The sequence below is a fragment of the Cervus elaphus genome, chromosome 20, assembly GCF_910594005.1.
Source record: "Cervus elaphus chromosome 20, mCerEla1.1, whole genome shotgun sequence".
NCBI classification, from domain to species: Eukaryota; Metazoa; Chordata; class Mammalia; order Artiodactyla; family Cervidae; genus Cervus; species Cervus elaphus.
In genome coordinates, this window is record NC_057834.1 from 139,726,606 (window position 1) to 139,745,767 (window position 19,162).

Genomic DNA, 19,162 nt, shown 5'->3' on the forward strand with positions numbered 1-19,162 from the left:
AAGAAGAGCCCCAGCCCTGAGTCTGGATCTGGTTCCCATTTTCTTTAACAGTGTGGGTGTCACCTCAACCAGGGCCACTCCAGAACTCAGTGCCCGGGTGAGTGTCCTGAGAGTCCAGGGGGCAGAATTTGGAGCAGCCCACTCCCTGCCCAGTGCAGGTGGAGCAGCCCCTAAAGGTGGAGCAGCACCCTCCCCAGCCCCAGGGTGGAGCAGACCCCCAGGGTGGGGCAGCCCTGGAAGGTTCAGCAGCACCCCAGAGTAGAGCAGCCCCCTAGCCCCACCCCAGGGTGGAGCAGCCCACTCCCACCCCGCTGAAGGTGGAGCAGCCCCCCCAGGGTGGGACAGCCCTGGAAGGTGCAGCAGGAGGCTGCAAGAGCCCCGCCGTCACGGGGATCCAAAACATTAGGAAAGCTCTACAATTCTTCCAGGCCGCTCTAGACTGAACTGTGCCCCCTGCAGATTCCTAGTGTGATAATATTAGGAAGTGGGGCCTTTGGGAGGTGAAGGGGGTCAGATGAGATTGCGTGACTGCCCCCCGCAACACACACAGCATCAGTGCCCTTATCAGCAGAAGCACCAGAGGGCCTGCTCTCTCCTGTCTCTGCCCTGTGAGGACACAGGAAGAAACAGCTGTCTACCAGCCAGAATCCGCCAGCACCCTGACCTTGGGATCTCCGCCTCCAGAAATAAACGTTGGTGCTATAAACCCCGGCCTGTGATGTACGGGCATGGCAGCCCGAGCAGACTGAGACTCGAGCCTCCAACATGAGCGAAGAACCCAGGTAGAGGCCTGACGCCTAAGGGCGCCCGTCACCTCACCACCTGTGACAATGAATGATTACTCTGGGATCACATGTCGCAACTGGGAGACCTCAGAACCCCGGTCCAGCTCCCTGGAGCTCCTCCAGGCGTGGGTCTGAGGGGCCCATCCAGGCCCGCCAGCAGGGATTGGCACTGCAGGTGCAATGCCGCCCTCGTAGCTCTGCGGGGAGCCAGCTCACAGGAGCTCCAGGTGGGAACCCTGGTTCCACACGAGGGGCTGGGGGCTCAAGTCCATCCTCCCCCTCCCCACAGCCATGGTCAGAGGCTGCTAACGTGTGTCCCTCAGGAGAGAGCCACTCCGGTCCAAACTTCCCTAAGATCAGTCGTGACATCTTAAAGTCACATCCAAATGGCCCTTGCGTTCAGATCAAAGTCTGAAAGGAACGGAAGAGAGAGCGAGCCGGCTGTGCCTGTGTGGGCGATACCACGCACTGCTCTGAGATGGGAGCCAGCCCAGGACGTCTGCCCGTGCAAGCTCACCTTCTGACACCAAGTACGGGGGGTTTATCGCGGCCTCCATGGTCTCCTCCAGCTCGCAGAAGGGGTTCTCCTCGAAGATCAGCGTGTACAGCGTGACCCCCATGGACCACATCTCCAGCTCCGGCCCCCGGTACCTGCCAGAGGAAGAGGAGGCACTCGGGGCGCTGGGCCAGCCCCACACGAGAGCCAGGACCCCGCACATCACCCAAGAGCAGCTCCCAGTGAGAAGCACCACACTCCTTGACCACGTCCACCCCCCACCAGACGCCCGCCACCCCCTGGGGATCAGACATGAACTGAGAGACTAAGTCAGGAGGTGGCAGGGGGCCACACACAGTGTCCCCCGGGGGGCTTCCTGGAAGAGGAGGAGGGAAAACCCGGGAGTGCAGGCAGTGCACAGCCCCCCAGGGACCCCCTGGGGAGCGACGGCGGCTTCAGGGCAGGGTGGCCTGCCCTTCAGAAAAGAGCTGAAGGATGCCCGAGGTGAGACTGGCACAGTTGAGCCTCCGTAAGGATGAAGCAAGCCCACGGCAGCGGGAGGGAGGAGACGGTGGGGGCGGAGTCCAGGCAGCCGCCAGCTGGAGGAGGGGTCTTGGGGATGGCGCCCCGGGGTGATCTTCCTTCTTTTCTGTGCTTACAGACCCCCCTCCTCCCAGCTACTGTTCCTGGGCTCTGAGAGGCTGGCACCCTGCCAGCCGTCTACATGGTTCAACCCTAACGGCCACAGCAAACCAGCAGGATAAATGTTCTGCACAGAAAGGCCAGGCCCCGTGCTCCCCAGTGTGTTGGTCCCTCAGGTCTGGCCCCCAGAGCCCTGGGGAGCAGCTGTGTTCATCAGACAGGAGTGTAGCCACGGCGGCTGAGGAAGCCTGGTGAGCAGAAGCCCAGGACAGAGGCTTCCGCCTTCCAGGGGCCACAGAGAGCTGGGGACACCAGAAGGCAGGAACCAGGGGGCAGGGGGGCCAGGGGGCAAGCATGAGGACAGACCTCAGGGCAGTGAGAGGAGAGAAAATGCCAGAACAAGAAACTCAGACTTCAGTAGAAAGAGATTTCAAGGATTCTGGAGGCCGAGGAGAAAACTCCAGCAGCGCATAGCAGGGGTCGGCACACACACCCAAAGCACAGTGACTAATGTAGGCTGGAGCCGCGCGGCCTCTGTGGACACTGATCCTCTTGGCCACGGCTGCACAAAAGCAGCCGCAGACACCCATGAGCCCACAGCCGTGGCCCTGGGCCAACAGGACTGTCCTCACGACCGCAGTGGGGGCCGATCTTCCGCCCCGGGGCGGAAGGACGTGGAAACAAGCGGGGGGATGCGTGCAGAACCCGCAGTGAAGGTCCTGGGTGCTCTAACCACCAGCCTGCCTGGGAGACGCGTCAGAGTCATGTGTCTCCAGAGGACGTGCTAAACAGGTACAGTGAAACACCTGCAGTCAGACCTGCCTGGAGCTCAGCTCACACGGATAAAGACCAGTTCCAGCACATGTGGACAAGACAGAAACCCACGCATTCGGGGCGGAAACGCTGAGCACCGTTTCCATGCTCAGTGGAGCTCTACAACCCCTGCGTTTCATCTCGTCCTTCCCTCTCCTGAGCTCCCTGAGACCGGGCCCTGCCCTGGCCAGGCCCCCAGCACAGAGCTGGAAACCCAGCCCACGCCCACAGGACCCGCTTCTCATCTCAGCAAGAGCAGGGGGCTACCCTGTGCCCAGCTGACGCGGAGGCAAGCCAGTCAGCGACAGCATGGGTCCTCTGCATTAGCGCTTCATGTCTCACGCGGCCAGCCCAACCGTACATCACTGGACTAGACTGCTAGTGCTGGCATCAAAATAAACAAACCAACTAAAAATAATTCTCTTCATTCCTTTGAAGAATCCCAAATTTGGGGACTCTTTTTCTTCTCTTAACTTTTGATTATATTGAACTCCAAACATAAAAGGTGAAAAGACAGTCTAATGAACCCCTGTACCCAGCATCGGGCTTCCCTTGACTGAGCTTCCTTTTCCTGCCCACTGACCTCCCAAAGCATACTTAAGCACTCGGCACCCTCATCACAAAGAGGCACAACCTGAAGCTGCTTCCCTCTGCTACCGCAGAAGGTGTGAGCACAGGCTGCCTGCCCGGAACACCTACGGGTTCCCCATGAGGACCTCGGGCGCGCAGTACTCGATCGTCCCGCAGAAGGTGTAGAAGAGCTTGCCCCGCTCCAGGTAGGCAGCCGAGCCGAAGTCAATGAGCTTGATGGAGAAGTCCTCGGCGATGACAATGTTCTCGTCCTTGATGTCCCGGTGGAGGATGCTCTGGGAGCGCAGGTACACCACCGCTGACACCAGCTGGAATAGGGGCCACGGGCGTTGGTGAAAAGCTGACTCAAGGAGAATATGCATTTAAATTGAGGATTAACAAGAGAAAAAGATAAAGCAACAGCAAAGAAGAAAAAACCTTTCACTGATAACCAGCTGGGGGCAGGTCAGACTCTGGATGCCGCACACACGGGCGGGCGCTGAGCCGGAGGAGAGCTCCAGGCAGCCCTTGCTAAGGCGGCATGCACACGCCCGGACCTGTAATCTCATTGTCATGGGACCTGTAATCTCACTGTCATTGTTATCACTGTTGTGATAAGGACACTTAACACAAGGCCTCAGAGAAAGAAAGAAAGTGAAGTCCACAGTGAAGCCGACTTTGTGTGACCCCATGGACTGTAGCCCGCCAGGCTCCTCCATCCCTGGGATTCTCCAGGCAAGGATACTGGAGTGGGTTGCCATGCCATCCTCCAGGAGATCTTCCCTATCCAGGGATCGAACCCGGGCCTCCCACGTTGCAGGCACTCTCTACCGTCTGAGCCACCAGGCCTGCCCCTCGGCAAATTCCCAGGAACACCAGGCGGCACCTCAACTAGAGGGACCGCGTGCACGGCAGCTCTGCAGGACCCACTCCCCTGTGCCTGTGCCCTTCCAGGGATGACCCACATAATCTCAGTTTCTAAGGTCTCTGCCTGTGTGCTACCAGTGACCTCCCCAGCAGACACTCACTCACCCCACAACAGGCAGAACCATCATCTAGGAAGGAAAGGCAGACGGCAGCAAAAGCCGCAGGATGCGTGGTGGGCGCTTGAACGAGTGTGGGCTGGGTTGGGTGGGCAGTGATTTCCCCAGAGTTCATCGGGCAACTCGAACAGGGCTGGGAGCAGAAGCCCAGCCTCCACGCTGTGACTTCCAGGCTCCGGCAGCTTCTCAAAGAGCAGCGCAGAGCGGAGCCATGCTTTCCCCAATGCATGCGGCCTTCCAGTGGTGCAGCCTCAAAGGAACTCCCCAGCAAACGGGCCGAGCGCATCAGTCTCCACTGTCTCCACTGCCAGAGGGTAGTTACTAGGATGTACTGCTGCCTGCCTGCACTGCACGTGCGGTGAGGGAGATCAACAGCAGTAGCACCTCAGTGAAGTTTGAGTAAAATTAGTATGACTTCTGACCCCACTCATAACTTGGACACCAGCTGTACCAACGAGCACAGTGATTTCACGGACACAGTCATTCAGATCATTAGAGACAATTTTACATTTACAAATGAATATCTTTGAGTCAGAAGCAACAATTAATGGCAGACAAACTAAGCTGAATTAATTAACTTTAAATAAATAAAGAGGGCTTCTCCGATGGCTCGCCAGATAAAGAATCTGCCTGCAATGCAGGAGACACAGGAGACACAGGTTCAATCTCTGGGTTGGAAAGATCCCCTGGAGAAGGAAAAGGCAACCCACTCCAGTATTCTTGCCTGAAAAATCCCAGGGACAGAGGAGCCTGGTGGGCTACAGTCCAATGGGTTGCAAAGACTAAGCACGAGCAAAGTAAGAGTTCTATTGGGTTGGCCAGAATAAATAAATGAACGTATATTTACATACACATACATGCAGACGTGTGCATACCTGCACATCTGTGCATAGATGACGTGTGTGCCTGGGCACATGTAACACTGCACAGATGTGCGCAAACACACAGATGTCTATTCTTACAGATTCATATATACACATACACACACTCACGTGTGTGTACATACAGAGACATACACACATGGACATGTACTATCAGGCTCCAGGTGGGAGGCAGAAACCACACGTTGCTCTGAATATGGACAACTTCTTCGAGGGTTATTAACTACAAAGCAGTAACGAGCCGGAGCAGGACGAGAAGCTGCTCACCGCAGAGGAGAGCCGTGCTCCGAGCAGACAGGACCCAGGGCTGGAGGCGACGCACATGCGTACACGTGACACTGTCGTTCTGTAGAGCCCTGAGTCCATTACACTGACGCTCACTGCCACGTGGATTTACGAAGGGCCGTGGAGACTCACTGCAGAAGCTAAACAGCGTCGGACACTAGAGTCCCCGGCACAGCAGCCCTGAATGAATTGCAGTCAGGTGGCAGCTGTGGGTGAGTGACTCCACGTGTCACGTCACACGGAGACCTGTCTGCCTTGAAGATTTCAGAAGCAAGCCTCCACCATCAAGTAAAGGAGACGCCTGTGTAACCTTCCAGAGGAGGAAGACAGGGAGAGGTGGCATTCTTTGGCCAGAACTGTGATGACCAAAACTTACAAGTAGGTGCCTCAGAAATTTAATTTCAGAAATCCAGTAATTTCTGGGAGCTCATAGCTTTGAGGAAGAAATATCAGTTCATGGAAGCTGTTATTAGAAACCAAGTCAGCTCCAGGAAACCAAGAGCAAACCTGTGGACTGGTCACATCCCCCCACCCCGCACCCCCTGGCATCCCTCCACCTTTTCCAGGGAGCAAGGAATCGTCTGGAATGAAACTTCCACATTCCCCAAACTGAAGAACTGTTGTCTCCCCCACCCCACCCCAACATCCAATTTCTCTTTCACAGGACACCTTTCTACTTAGCTGGTTACTCTCCCTTTCCAAAAAATAACAAACAGACTAAGATCAATACACGGATAGACACGAAAGAAACCAAGACAAATACTCAGTGTAAACTGAGATGGCCAGAGCCACAGTCTTTGCAGGTTAATTAACTGGACAGCTACGTCTACTCAGGACTTCCCGTGCGCCTGACTCGGGGATGCTGCACAGGGGCCTCTGCACTCTCTGATTTAGCCCCAGCAGTCCTGTGAGACGCTGGCTAAAGTGAGGTCCATGTACAAATGAGCAGGGTCTCCCCGTGGTGGACAAGGATTCAGATCAGATGCACAGCCTGCAAGCCCAATCTGAGAGCTTCACTGGTTCCTCTTTGAGGCTGGGTGGGTATCATTTGGATATAAATACACTTTAATCTTCATCCCACATCCCTGGTCACCCCAGGGTGACGCCTGGCCTCACTCTTCCTCCCCAGCCCCAACCTCACTCTCTCTACTTCAACAGTAGAATTCTCTTCTCAAAACACGTGTCCTACTCAGTAACATCCCCAAGCTGGAGGCCAGGTCCAGCGTCACTAACCATGGAGTCCTGGACCCAGGTAGCCGGGCCCACTCTCACCTGTCGGAAGATGTAGCTCGCCAGGGGCTCGTCAAGGCTGGGATGGTGGTCAATGAATGCAAAGAGGTCCAGGCCGGAGCCGTGCTTCTCCATCACCAGCTGAAAGAAGCCTTTGTTCTCAAACACGTCCAGCACCTGGAGAGAGAGAGAGGCGAGCTGGGTCTGGCCCTGCTGGGACACCTCCAGGGCAGCGTGCTCGGGCGCGGACGTGAGACAGCACCCCACCTTGATGATGTTGGCGTGCTCCACCTTGCACAGAATGGCAATCTCTAAAGTAACCTTCCCAAGCTTGGGGTCCTCAATCCAACAGTCCTCCAAAACCTTCTCCTTCTTAATAAACTTCACCACCACCTACGAGGGAGACAGGGAATGTCACTGCAGCCCTTCCCACTGGCCCCCCAACAGCTGTGGAGCTTTCACCTCTACCCTAACCCCCACCTCCACCCCCATGAGTCCTGGGACGTGAAAGAAGAAACCTAATAACCACCATCCAATGTGAGGGGGCCAGGAGCAAGTCAGCAGCCAGCCGGAAGTCCCAAGTGGACCTGCACAACCTGCACTGCGGGAGGATGGGAGAAATGGAGGAACTGGGTGGGCTGATGGCAAGACCAGGCCATGGAGGTCTCGGAGAGGGTGTTCCCTAGATACCTCACGTCACCCCGATTTCTCAACCAAGGACTGGATGTCCCGGCCAAGAAAATGAAACAAGAGGTCTGAGAACTGGAAAAATATGAACAAAAATGTCACTCACGTTGGTTTTGAGAACTAATCAGAGAGTTGCACAAGATGGATGGACACAAGACAAATACATGGAAAAAATGGTGTGGTGCAGCCACAAAAAAAGAAAGGAAGCCCACAGTGCCTGCTGGATTGCTGATCCAGACCAAGAATGAGATGACTGCCCTCAGATAAATAAAGATGGCAACAGAAAATTAAGACGAGTCAGCCAAGAAGCACGTGATGCCCAGAGCAGTGTGTTTAAGCCTCTAGGAGGTGTAAGCACACTCAGACAACTCCACACAGCACAGCGCTCAGTATTAAGTCACAGCTTAGAAACACACACTCAATCCAAGAAGCTAGAAAAACAGCAAAGTTTACAGAAAGTACCAGAAAAGCAACATAAAGAAAACAGATACTTGATGAAAAACATGAGCAATTCTCTGGAAAGTCGGCAAAGAGGAGAGAGTGTGCACACGAGAGTGAGGAGAGCAGGGGGAACAGCTCTCGCCAGGAACACCTGCAGATGTGATGTCACGGCACCAGCCACCACCGGTGTCCCCAGCTCCACAGGCTGCTCCACATGACTGACGTGAAGAAAGAAAAAACACTCACCTACGCATGAATATAAATGAGAAAATCCCAAATAAAAATGTTAGCAAGCCAGGAGGCTTCCCTGGTGTCCTGGGGCTAAGACTCTGCACTTCCAATGCAGGGGGCCTGGGTTTGATCCCTGGTCAGGGAACTAGATACGACATAGCGTGGCTAAAAGATCCCACATGCTGCAGCTAAGATCCAGAGCAATCAAATAAATAAATATAACTATTTAAAAATATATATTAGCAAGCCAAGTTCAGCAATGCACTAAAAAATGTCACAAGGCAATGAAGGATTGAGTCTGCAAATAAAAGTTGACTGTGGTTATTCATATATTAATAAAAGAAACAAGAACATGATCGTTGCAATAGATGCTGAAAAGTCATTAGACCTAAGTCAATATTTATTCCTTAAATTAAAAAAAAATTGAACTTAAAATAAAATGAAATAGTCTCAAACAAAAAGTATCCATCAAGAAATGAAAGAGCCTCAAACAAAAGTCAAGAAATAAAAGGAGTCACCGGAGTGGGCAGAGGACCACCAGGAGGCTGGGCAGCATACCTGTTACTCCTCACGGCTCTGCAGGTCCCAGTCAAGGTGACAGCAGGAAGGAAAAGAAGGCAATGAGATGTAAATAATAGAGAAGGGGGCACAATCATCAGTGCCAGCAGAGGAAGAAACCAAATAGATCGACTGAAAAATCACTAAAACCAACATGACTTTAACACAGACGCCGCTGCTGTCGAGCCAAGCACGCAGCTGTGGCAGATTCCAGCAATGACGAGCAACGTGGCAACAGGTCCCACATGGGCCCTCCCAGGAAGCAGCAGGCCAGGCCCGGGGTATCCAGGCGGCCTGGGGGTTTGCAGGGACAGGCAGTATGGTCACCAAACGCCCCGGCAACTACAGGCGTGCCCACAGTGGGACTGGGAGGGAGGGTGTGGGGTGCATCAGAGCCACCCCCCAGCACCCCCACCCCTCAGGGGCCCAGTACCTCCTTATTCGCCTCCTTGTCCACCGCCGTCCACACGAAGCCAAAGGCCCCGCTGCCGATCGGGTTGAGCGTGCTGTACTTAAGGGAGTACGCCCCCTCGCAGGCTGCCAGCCCCTCCGGCTCCACGGCCTTGGGGGGCTCCTCAAACCAGGGTTTGGTTCCAAGCACCTGCGCCCACAAAGGCAAGTCTGAGGGGCCACACGCAGCACGCTGAAGGGGGGCAGCAGAGACGGCCGTGGCCCCCTGCCCACAGCGGGCAGGGAGAGCGGCACCCACTGCCCCGCCTGCTCCTCAGGCCCCTGGGGTCCCCAGCCCGAGACATGCTCTCTAGAGGTACGCCCAGGCCCTGAATGTGCCAGTGCGAACTGGCGCTCACCCAGGCCCCACCGTGCACACGGGCACATGCAGACTTGAAAGCCCACGTGTGGCTCGCACCTCACCCAGGAGGCTGGACGGCAGTGTGGGGAGCCACAGAGCCTCTCCCGCCCCGGAGGACACGGGTGCTGACGGGACGGGCGGGTGGACAGCAGGCGCCGACCACAGACACGCACCTCCCCCAGGCTGGCCGCGGACAGCTCGCAGGTAGAGTGGGCGGAGCTGGGCAGGCTGGCCAGCAGCACGCGGCTGCGCAGGGCCGAGTCCAGGCGGCTGTGCAGCAGGTCCTTCACCAGCCAGCAGCAGAAGAGGGTGGCTGGGCCCTGGAGCTCCACGCGCCGCACCTCAAACTGCACACCTGCGGAGGGCGGCGAGACCGGACCCCTGCTGAGCCCCACAGCCGCGCGCGGCCTCCACGCAGGGCAGCCACGCGGGCAGGGCCCTGCACCCACAGAAGGGCACGGCTGAGGCCAGCAGCCACACCTCCCCGGCATGGGGCCAGGGGCCAGCCCGTCCGCCAGGGCAGCTGGAGGCCAAGCGGCTCAGGGGAGACCCACCACCAGCGACCAACACAGATGAGCCTGGAGAAGCTGCCCCAGCACCCTCCAGAGTCTGGCTGGGGAGCCACGCACACAGGTGCCACCCTGCCACACACCCTATGCACACCACGGCACACCACCGGGGCACAGGTGTGTGTGGACACAGCCTCCTGGGGACACAGCAAAGCAAACGTGCCTAGCTTCTTCCTGGCAGGGGCTTTACAGGTTATTTTATTTTCTTCTTTTTAGTCTTTTATTTCTAGTATTTCTACAAATAACATATATCACTCATAAAACTTTTTTAAGGTTAGGAAAAAAGCCCTGTAGTCAACACTAGGAAATTGACAATGAGGAAAACAACTGGCTGAAATACAGCACCGCTGGAAAATTAGGAAAATAAAAAGGGACAAGCTAAAGGGCTGACCCCCACCCCCCAGAGCAGAGGTTCCAAGAAGGGCAGCCTCCTTGCACACGGAACACATGCAGGCTTGAAATCCCACATGTGGCTAGAACCTCACCCAGAATGTCAGAAGACCGTCAGAAGCCATACAGAGGCTCTCCCCACCCCGGAGGACTCGGGGCACTGCCGGGAGGGCGGGCTCGGTCCTCACCCAGACCTGGCTGTCCCTGAACCCCGACAGCCTGTGGAGATCCGAGCCCCACCCTCCCCTCCCGGCGGGACTGCTGCATCGCACAGAGCGGCCAGGACCCCGGATTACCCCCGCCAGCACACGTACTTGTAGTCCTAACTTTCAAGAGGCAAACTGTAACTTCAAGTTCTTCTCTTAATATAATTCATCATTTCTGCCATACTATTCCAGGGGTGAAGCCCCCCGAGACACCAGGATGAGGAGCCCCCCACCCCACAGAGCGCACTCTCAGGGCAGCAGGAGACCAGGCCCCCCGCCCACCCCGCCTGCCCGCACATACTCAGCTGCGAACCGTCCCGGTGGCAGCAGCTCCCCGTGTAGGTGCCCTCCTGGATCTCCGGCTGCAGGTCGGCCACCCTAAGGGGTGCAGGGCCGGGGCCCTCGGCTCTCACAGGCGTGGAGGTGACCTGGAGGCTCAGCCCGGGTGCCTCCAACAGGCAGTCATCCTCAGGGCCGGCTCCCGGCACGGGGAGGATGCAGCTCAGGCTGTGGCGGCCATTCACATCCTGGTGCTCGGAGGACACCAGACAGGTCTGGGACGGCTCTGTCTCCTCCAGGCCCAGGCGGCTCTCGCGGAAGCGCCGGCCCCCACCCAGATCAACGCAGGTGCCGGTCAGCAGCAGCAGCTCCCGGTCGTTCAGCACGTCTGACTGCTGCCTGTGCAGGACACCCGCGTCTGCATCAGAGCCCACCAGGGAAGGCGAGGGTGTGCCCCCAAGTTCAGATGTGGCGCACGAACAGTTGGAAGAAGTTCGGTCTGTCCAGTCCCTGAAAACAAGCTCCTTGAGGTTCCAGGAAAACGAATTTTCGCCAGCCTCCGGGGCCTCCACAGCCTCCAGGGCACCGGGCAGGTCGGTGGCCAGGGCGTAGCAGGCCGAGGAGCTGCCCGAGCGGCCGCCCCGTGGGTCTATGGCTCTCAGGTCCGACAAGGATGCAGGGGCGGAAGGCAGGGGCTGCCCCGTCAGGACCAGCTCAGCGTAGGAGACGGCCCTAGGAGCTGCGAAGCTCAAGGCGGACAGCTGCTCCTTTATCAGGCATGTGTGCAGCTCCTCTCTGTCCTGCCGCATGCCCAGCCAGGGCTCGTCCAAAGGCGGCGTCGAGAACAGGAGCTGCAGCGTCCCTGGGGGGCTGGGGGTCGAGGGCGGGCTTCCTGGCAGCATGCTCTGCTGCCCCTGGGGGCCCTGCCCGGCCAGGCGACCCTCGGTGTGGGGCGCGGCAGTGGTGGCAGTGTCAGGGCCCTGGTCTGAATCGCTGGTGCCGGCCCACCCAACCCGTACCTCCTGACATGGGCCCTGCGCCTCATCCCCACTGCTCCTGTCTGCACCCAGGGCAGCAGCTTCCGAGTCTTCCTGGGAAGCAGACGGCTTTGTGTCCCCCAGGTCAGACTGACTCCCCCGCTGAAGGCCCCGGCTGAGGCGCTCTGCTGTCGCCGGCTGCTCTTGCTCTGAGATGGAGCGCTGCTGGCCCTCGGGTGACGAGGAGCCGCTGCGGGCGGATGGGCCTCCCTCAGGCACATCTCGCAGGCACTCGGGCAGTGACCAGCTTCCTCCTGGGATGCTGTCCCCTCTGCGGGTTGTGACATGGGACGACACAGTCACTTAGGAGCCACAGAGGTGATCACACGGATTCCCCCCCCACCACCAGAGTCAAGCACAAAGCGATGACCACCATGAACAGGACTGGAGAGAAGATGAACTTTCATAACAAAGTTAAAAAGTGAAACACCAAGTCACGCGTTCTCCAGGCAAATTCACACTTAGCAGTGACTCACCCAGGCACAGTCCAAGCACTAGGACCCTGTGCTGAAGGCTGTGGTCCCCATGCTCACCATGCGGTGAGCAGGCCCCAACAGCCAGCCAGGGGGTCAGGCTCCCTGTGCCCGCGCAGCAGGAGGTGTGGGGAGAAAGGGGAGGAATCATGACGGCTACAACCACCACCAGATCTACAGCACAGAGCGGGAGGGCAAGAGGAGTCAGGGCTGGGAGAGCCGGGTGCAGGGTCCTGGGAGCCAGAGCACAGAGCCCCCGGCATGCTGGGGACGGGGGACCACAGAGGAAGAGGCCACCATGGTGACTGCGGTGACCGCTTTGCAGGTGACTGCAAAGCCGCGGATAGGGGTCCACCCCGGCCACTAACACCCACTCGGCACAGCGCTAGGCGCCGCCCCGGGTCAGCCCAGGCCGGACAACAGCCCCGGGGGCAACAGAAAGTGGCGGTGCCCAGCCTGGCTGGGGGACAGGCGTGCGGCAATGGGTAAACATTGCAGCAGAGGGCCAGGAAGAGGCACTGAGAGGCAGGCTCCGCTCAAGGACCGCCGCAGGGGAGGCGGCTGTGAGCGGGGTTCCAAGGACCTGCAGGACTCTCTAGGGGAACCAAGGGGCGACGGGCCCTCCCCTCCTCACCCCGTGTGTGTGAGCGCTCAGCAAGGACTGATGGGGTCATGCTGCTCCAACCACTGAAGCCAAGCCGGAAGCCAGAGGGTGACCCAAACAGCAGGGGCTGCGTCCACAAGCCGCGGGGCCGCGTGAGGAGCAGGCTTGCTCCGGGGATGCACAGTGCCTCCAGCACGTGCACATGTTTAGGAGGGCGTGTGCAGGGCAGCCTGTCTATGTAGCAAGGGCTTACACTCAAGGGCGTGGGGAGATGGTCTGGAAGGAGGTCACAGCTGGGAGAGTTGGGGGACTTTTGCTGTTCATCATTATTCCTCAGTAGTTAAACACACACATTCACATAGCACGTGTTTAAAACATCATTTCAAAAAAACTAGAAAACTGTGTGGTATCGATAAATCTCGCACAATGGAGAGCTAAAGAAGCCAGAAACAAGGACGTGCTTCTGGTCCACTTCAGGACAGGCACTGCTGACCTGTGTCCTGACCCCAGGGCAGCGAGGGACGCCGAGCGGAGCGGGAGCAGCCCCTCCCGGGGGAGAGGAGAAAGGCCCACCGAGGTTAGCGCGTTACTGTACACTCAATCTCAAAGTGATTTTTCAAAATGAGAAACTGGTTGAAAACACACCAAAACACTGCACGCAACAGGACTGATAACTGAACAAGTGGATGTGTCTAACTTTCCTAAGTTTTCCAAAATGAACCCTTCTCATCTAAATAGAATACTGTGTTATTTAAAAGCAAACAGAGTCAAGAGATTTTTGAAACGAGGAAATTATGCTGGGACCAGTTCCCTGGATCCTGCCTAAATGCTTCCTTACCCGTAAAACAGGCCGGCGACACGGCAGCAGCACGGCCATCCAGGGGCGCCGGTGTCACCCCTGTCATCACATGCAGAGCACCCTCCCCCTCCCACGTGCACCTGCCCCTCCCTTGGAGGACTTACCCCGGAGGGGGCAGTGCCGGCGGGGAGGCGGGCAGGGAGCCCCTGGGGTCTGTGGGGACCAGGGCTATAGGGGATGTGTCCTGGCTCTCCGCTGGCTTTGAGGTCTCGGTGTCCACCTTTGTATCTGGCAAAAAAAAGAGTGTTTCCCACTGGCTGGTGCATCCCACTGAAAACCACCTCCTGTCCGCTGAGCGGGGGCCTGACCTGACCTCAGAAATGCTGCCAGGTCCATGTCCTCAGTGCAGCCCTGGCTCCCAGCCCAGGCCCTGGGCCCCTCACTGCTGACAGCCCCCAGGAGCTCCACTCTCTGATGCCAGGGGAGAACCAGAGGCCTGCGGCCTAAGCCTGCTCCTCTCCTCGGGGCCTCTGGCCTCCCCGTCATGCCTGGCCTGCTCCCTTTCCCAGAAGCCCTGTTCCTTCAGGCCTGGGGACCCAGAAGGCACAGGCTCCCCGGCTCTGCTTTCCCTCTGGAGCATGGTGTCTTCTCCGCCTCATGCCTGCACATGCATCACCTGGATCTGCCCAGGCTCCAGAGGCCAGACAGAGTGCCAGCCTACAGCATGGCCAGGCCACCACAGTAACCAGGGTGGCAGGGGCACGACTGTCCATGCTACACAGCAGCCTGCACGGGGCAGGCTCCCAGGAAGAGTCTGGCCCCCACTGGCAGGAGCGGCAGACTGGCACCGCGAGCAAGCGTGCAATGCCCACAGGTCCACCCTGGAGACCATGAGGGCAGAGGTCCGCTGATGCCGCCCACCCAATTTCCTACAAAGAACATGAATTATACACACACACTGAAAGAACTTAGATCCTGGAAAAAGAGAAAAGGGAACGTAACAATGACAGAGGAAAAAAAACTTGAAAAGAGTCTTTGCAGATAGAAAAATCCAGATACAATGAAGGAAACCTCATGTTAAGAAAAGGGGCCATTCAAAGAGAGTCAGTAGCCTGACAAAGCATCTTTTAAAAACTGAACACCAGGGACATCCCTGGTGTCCAATGGTGAAGAATCTCCACTTCCAATGCAGGGGACATGGGTTTGATCCCTGGTCAGGAAACAAAGATCCACATGCCACAGACAAACTAAGGCCACACACCACAACTACTGAGCTTCCACAAGCTGGGGCCAGCGTGGCACGAGAAGGGAGGCCATGCACCACAAAGAGATCCTGCATGACATGGGAAACACTCCAAACACTGCAATCAAGGCCTGACACACACCATCTGACAGTGAGCTCTCACGTCCTCATCAGGTGCCACACAGTCACATCTAAGGCCCGACACACACCATCTGACAGTGAGCACTCACATCCTGTCAGACACCACACAGTCACATCTGAGGCCTGACACACACAATCTGACAGTGCACTCACATCCTGTCAGACACCACAGTCACATCTGAGGCCCGACACACACCATCTGACAGTGAGCACTCACGTCCTGTCAGGCGCCACACAGTCACATCTCAGGCCCAACACACACCATGTGACAGTGAGCACTCACGTCCTGTCAGACCCCCACAGTCACATCTAAGGCCCGACACACACCATCTGACAGTGAGCACTCACGTCCTGTCAGACACCACAGTCACATCTAAGGCCCGACACACACCATCTGACAGTGAGCACTCACGTCCTGTCAGACCCCCACAGTCACATCTAAGGCCCGACACACACCATCTGACAGCGAGCACTCACATCCTGTCAGACACCACAGTCACATCTAAGGCCCGACACACACCATCTGACAGCGAGCACTCACGTCCTGTCAGACACCACACAGTCACATTTCCCCTCAGTGACTATATTAAATCCACTGGTGTTTCCTCCAAGTCCAGGTCTTTCCCCAGACTCGCCCTCAGGTGACGGCACTCGTGGGCGCAGACCTCGGTCAGCCCCCAAGGCAACACCAGGGCTGCCCCACATAGCCTCCTGGAGGGGAATTGAGCCCCCCAGAGGCTGCCGGATCCTCCGCTGGGCCTTACTTCCCGGGGCTCCACCTCCAGAGAACAGACAGCAGTCCGTGCAGCGGGAGCCCCACAGTGCACCCCTCACACAGTGCTACAGTGTCACAGTGTGGACTCAGGGCTTTTATTGAAGTCATCTAAATGTTAAGTTAAAAGCACTGGAAGGCTTCCCTGGTGGCTCAGTGTAAAGAATCCATCTGCCAGTGCAAGAGACACAGATTCAGCCCCTGGTCTGGGATGAGCCCACGTGCTGTGCGGCAGTGAGGCCCGGGCGCCACCACTCCTGAGCCTGTGCCCTAGATCCTGCGAGCCGCAGCCAGGAGTCACGAGCCTCAGCTACTGGAGCCCGTGCACCCTAGAGCCGGTGCTCCCCAACAGAAGCCACTGCAGTGAGAAGCCCTCGCACCTTGACTGGAGAGGAGCCTCCACTCTCCACAACTAGAGAAACGCCTGCACAGTGACAAAGACCCTGCACAGCTAAAACTAAATAAGTAAATTAGAGGAAAAAAAAACAAACACACACTGGAAATAGACAAAACTAGACAAATTTTATGAGACTGCTGACTCAGGGATGGATCTGACATCAGTCCCACCTTCAGCTACTTACATAAAGCTACGTCACTTACTCGCACAGCAAGACTGCCAACTAGCTGTGGCGCTAGACGCAGGCACACGTGACTTACTTGGGCATCTCCCATCCTGCGCTCTGCGCAAACACAGCTGTAAGCCCCACTAAAGTGTCCTATCCCTGGAACGTGGAAGGCCCACAAGACACAGAGAAGAACACCACCAGCACAGCTGTGAGCCCCACACACGCGTCCCATCCCCTGGAACGTGGAAGGCCCACAAGACACAGAGAAGAACACCAAATCCACAGTACAGGGTCCCCACGCCACCACTGCCCCCCATCATGCCCACGCCCACCCCCAGCTGCAGCCCCTTTCCCGTGGAGGGGGTGGCCTGGGAGGAGGAGGGGGCTGGCCTCACCCTGGGCTGTGCCGGCAGGCTCGTCCTCCATGCTGACCCCAGGCCCACTCTGGCTGCCAGCGTCCAGGCAGCTGGCCAGGTCCCGCAGAGGTAAGGAGCTGTCATAGGCAAGGTCCATGTGGTGGTAGAAACCAGGAATCAGGAAGGTGATGTTCTAGGAAACAAAGGCTGCTTCAGAACTCGGCAAGGCCCCACCCGGGCAGAGTGTGAAGAGGACGTGAGCAGGCCTGGACAAGGTCCGGAAAAACCCCAGGTCAAGCTCCTCTCGGCAGGTCCGAGCACCCCTGACACCCACCATGGAAATCACAACTAGTTTCTCTTTCCCTTAGCAAACCCTAACCAGCCTGCTGTCATGTACTCCCTGCAAGGACTCGGTGGCCCCACGTTCCTGCGGGAAGCCCTTGTCCAGAAATCACTCCAACTGTGTGATCGTTAACTTCAATTGAACTGTTTCACTTAATTCAAACTAGTATTTCTATTAGAAAACAGGGCAGGACCTCTTTTGAGGCTCTGGTTAAAGCTCTGGCTGGCTGGTTGGTGTGCAGTGCTGGCCCCAGTGAGGGTGGCGAGAGGGGATGGCTGCCTGTGGGCATCGAGGTACTCAGCGGAAGGTGTGGGGAGCCCAGCCAGCACCCACCTCAAGAGCCGGGCCAGCCAGGCATGGGGCCAGGGGCAGGGGGCTGCTCAGATGTCGAGTGACGCACCACATAGCAGCCTCTCCCTCCAGCATGAACCACCCCCTCAACCAAGTGGGCGCCCACGCCCCTCCCCAGAAGCCCTGGAGGATCGCGGAGACCACGAGGGAGGGCCCCTCTCAGGCGGCCTAAGAGGCTCGCCTGCCCGCAGAGCCCAGCCCGGTCCAAGAAAGAGGTTACAGAGACGCCTCCTCCAAGCCAACCCACCGTGGCCCCCAGATGGCTGGAGGAGGTGTGGAGGCTGTGACAACACCCTGCAGGAACTCAGACCAGACCTCGTGTGGGACAGGCTTTCGGGCAGAGCCCCTTCCCTCTCCTGAGGGGCACCTGACACGCAAGGGCTCTGACAGAGGTCCAGACAAACGGGCACAGGCGGGGCGTGGGGCCAAGGCAGAGGTCCCACTCTCTGGGCCCAAGTCCCCAGGGAAGCCGGCCACTGCAGCAGCAGGCACGGTGCACAGGCCTCTGGGGGTCACACCCGGCCTCCCAGCCCACCTTGCCCAGGAGCTCAGCCTTTCCGTAACCAAACAGCATCAGGGCAAAGCTGTGGTTGATGCCGTAGATGGTCCCATCGGGCAGGAGTGTGATGAGCCCACTGATGGTGGAGAACACCCAGATGGATGCTGAGTAGCCCCCGCCAGGGGCCACCTCGCCATCTGCAGCCTCCTCGCTGCTGGGCTGGGACTTCAGCTTCAGGCTCAGGGGGAAGGTGGCACCATCCCTGGCTCTTCCGACGGACCTCTGAATCTTGAGATTCTGGAAGAAAGGCACACCACTGCGCCCACCGCGGCACCTCCAGTGGCCCAAGCTGTGAGGTTCTGCTGCTCGGCGGGCACCCCCGGGACACCCACCCTCCACCCTGCTCTTCCTGCCTCATCTCCCCACCGCCCCTCCACCCTAGGGAAGGCAGAGACCTGACCAAGAGCCACGGCCGGGACCCAAGCCAGCACGACCGCTCTCCACTCCAGAAGAGCCCAAACGCAGTGCACACAGGGGCCGTCAAGCCACGCGCCAGGACCGGCCTGGCCCCTCCCCCAAGCCTGCAGGAAGCGAGTCCCTGTGCTCCCCACCTGGACCACCAGGCCCCCAGCACCTGCCTCTGCAGCCAGGGGGACAGGGGCTCCCCAGACTGCTGGCCTCCGGGTAGTCTGTCCATCTCCACTCTGCCTCCACGGCCCCCCATCATCCACACCACCAAGTCCTCCATCAGATTTCTCTGCTTTAAACACTCAGAACCTGTCCACTCTCCCAAGCAAATCCCACAAGAGAAGCGTCTAACAGGCTTTCCAGGTCAGCTCCTTTCTGCTCTCAAGACGGCCAGTCCCCAAGCCTGTGTCTACCCCTCACCCAATGTGCCTGCCTCCTTTTTAAGGGTTCCCCCACAAGATCTGCAGAGGCCCAAGGCCCAAACATGGGGAAGCTCCCTGCACCAGCCCTGCACCCTGACCGGGGGCGGAACTCAAGACCCCAGACTCCCCCTGGTAAGACCCCAGGCCCCAGTGAGCCCCGAGGAAAGAAGG

The 19,162-nt window shown here is 57.9% G+C and overlaps 1 protein-coding gene across 4 annotated transcripts in view; it reads right to left on the reverse strand.

The window, feature by feature from the left end:
• PASK (PAS domain containing serine/threonine kinase) overlaps window positions 1-19,162 on the reverse strand; it is a 32,416-nt gene that overhangs the window by 1,972 nt on the left and 11,282 nt on the right. For all 4 annotated transcript variants that reach the window (XM_043877082.1, XM_043877083.1, XM_043877084.1 and 1 more), the window contains exons 7-16: window positions 18,138-18,398; window positions 16,948-17,101; window positions 13,995-14,118; window positions 10,940-12,225; window positions 9,647-9,828; window positions 9,096-9,263; window positions 7,013-7,138; window positions 6,788-6,922; window positions 3,436-3,635; window positions 1,303-1,436 (exon numbers count right to left, since the gene is read on the reverse strand). In XM_043877082.1, the coding sequence (XP_043733017.1) occupies window positions 1,303-1,436; window positions 3,436-3,635; window positions 6,788-6,922; window positions 7,013-7,138; window positions 9,096-9,263; window positions 9,647-9,828; window positions 10,940-12,225; window positions 13,995-14,118; window positions 16,948-17,101; window positions 18,138-18,398 (2,770 nt within the window). The remainder of the gene's footprint in view (window positions 1-1,302; window positions 1,437-3,435; window positions 3,636-6,787; window positions 6,923-7,012; window positions 7,139-9,095; window positions 9,264-9,646; window positions 9,829-10,939; window positions 12,226-13,994; window positions 14,119-16,947; window positions 17,102-18,137; window positions 18,399-19,162) is intronic.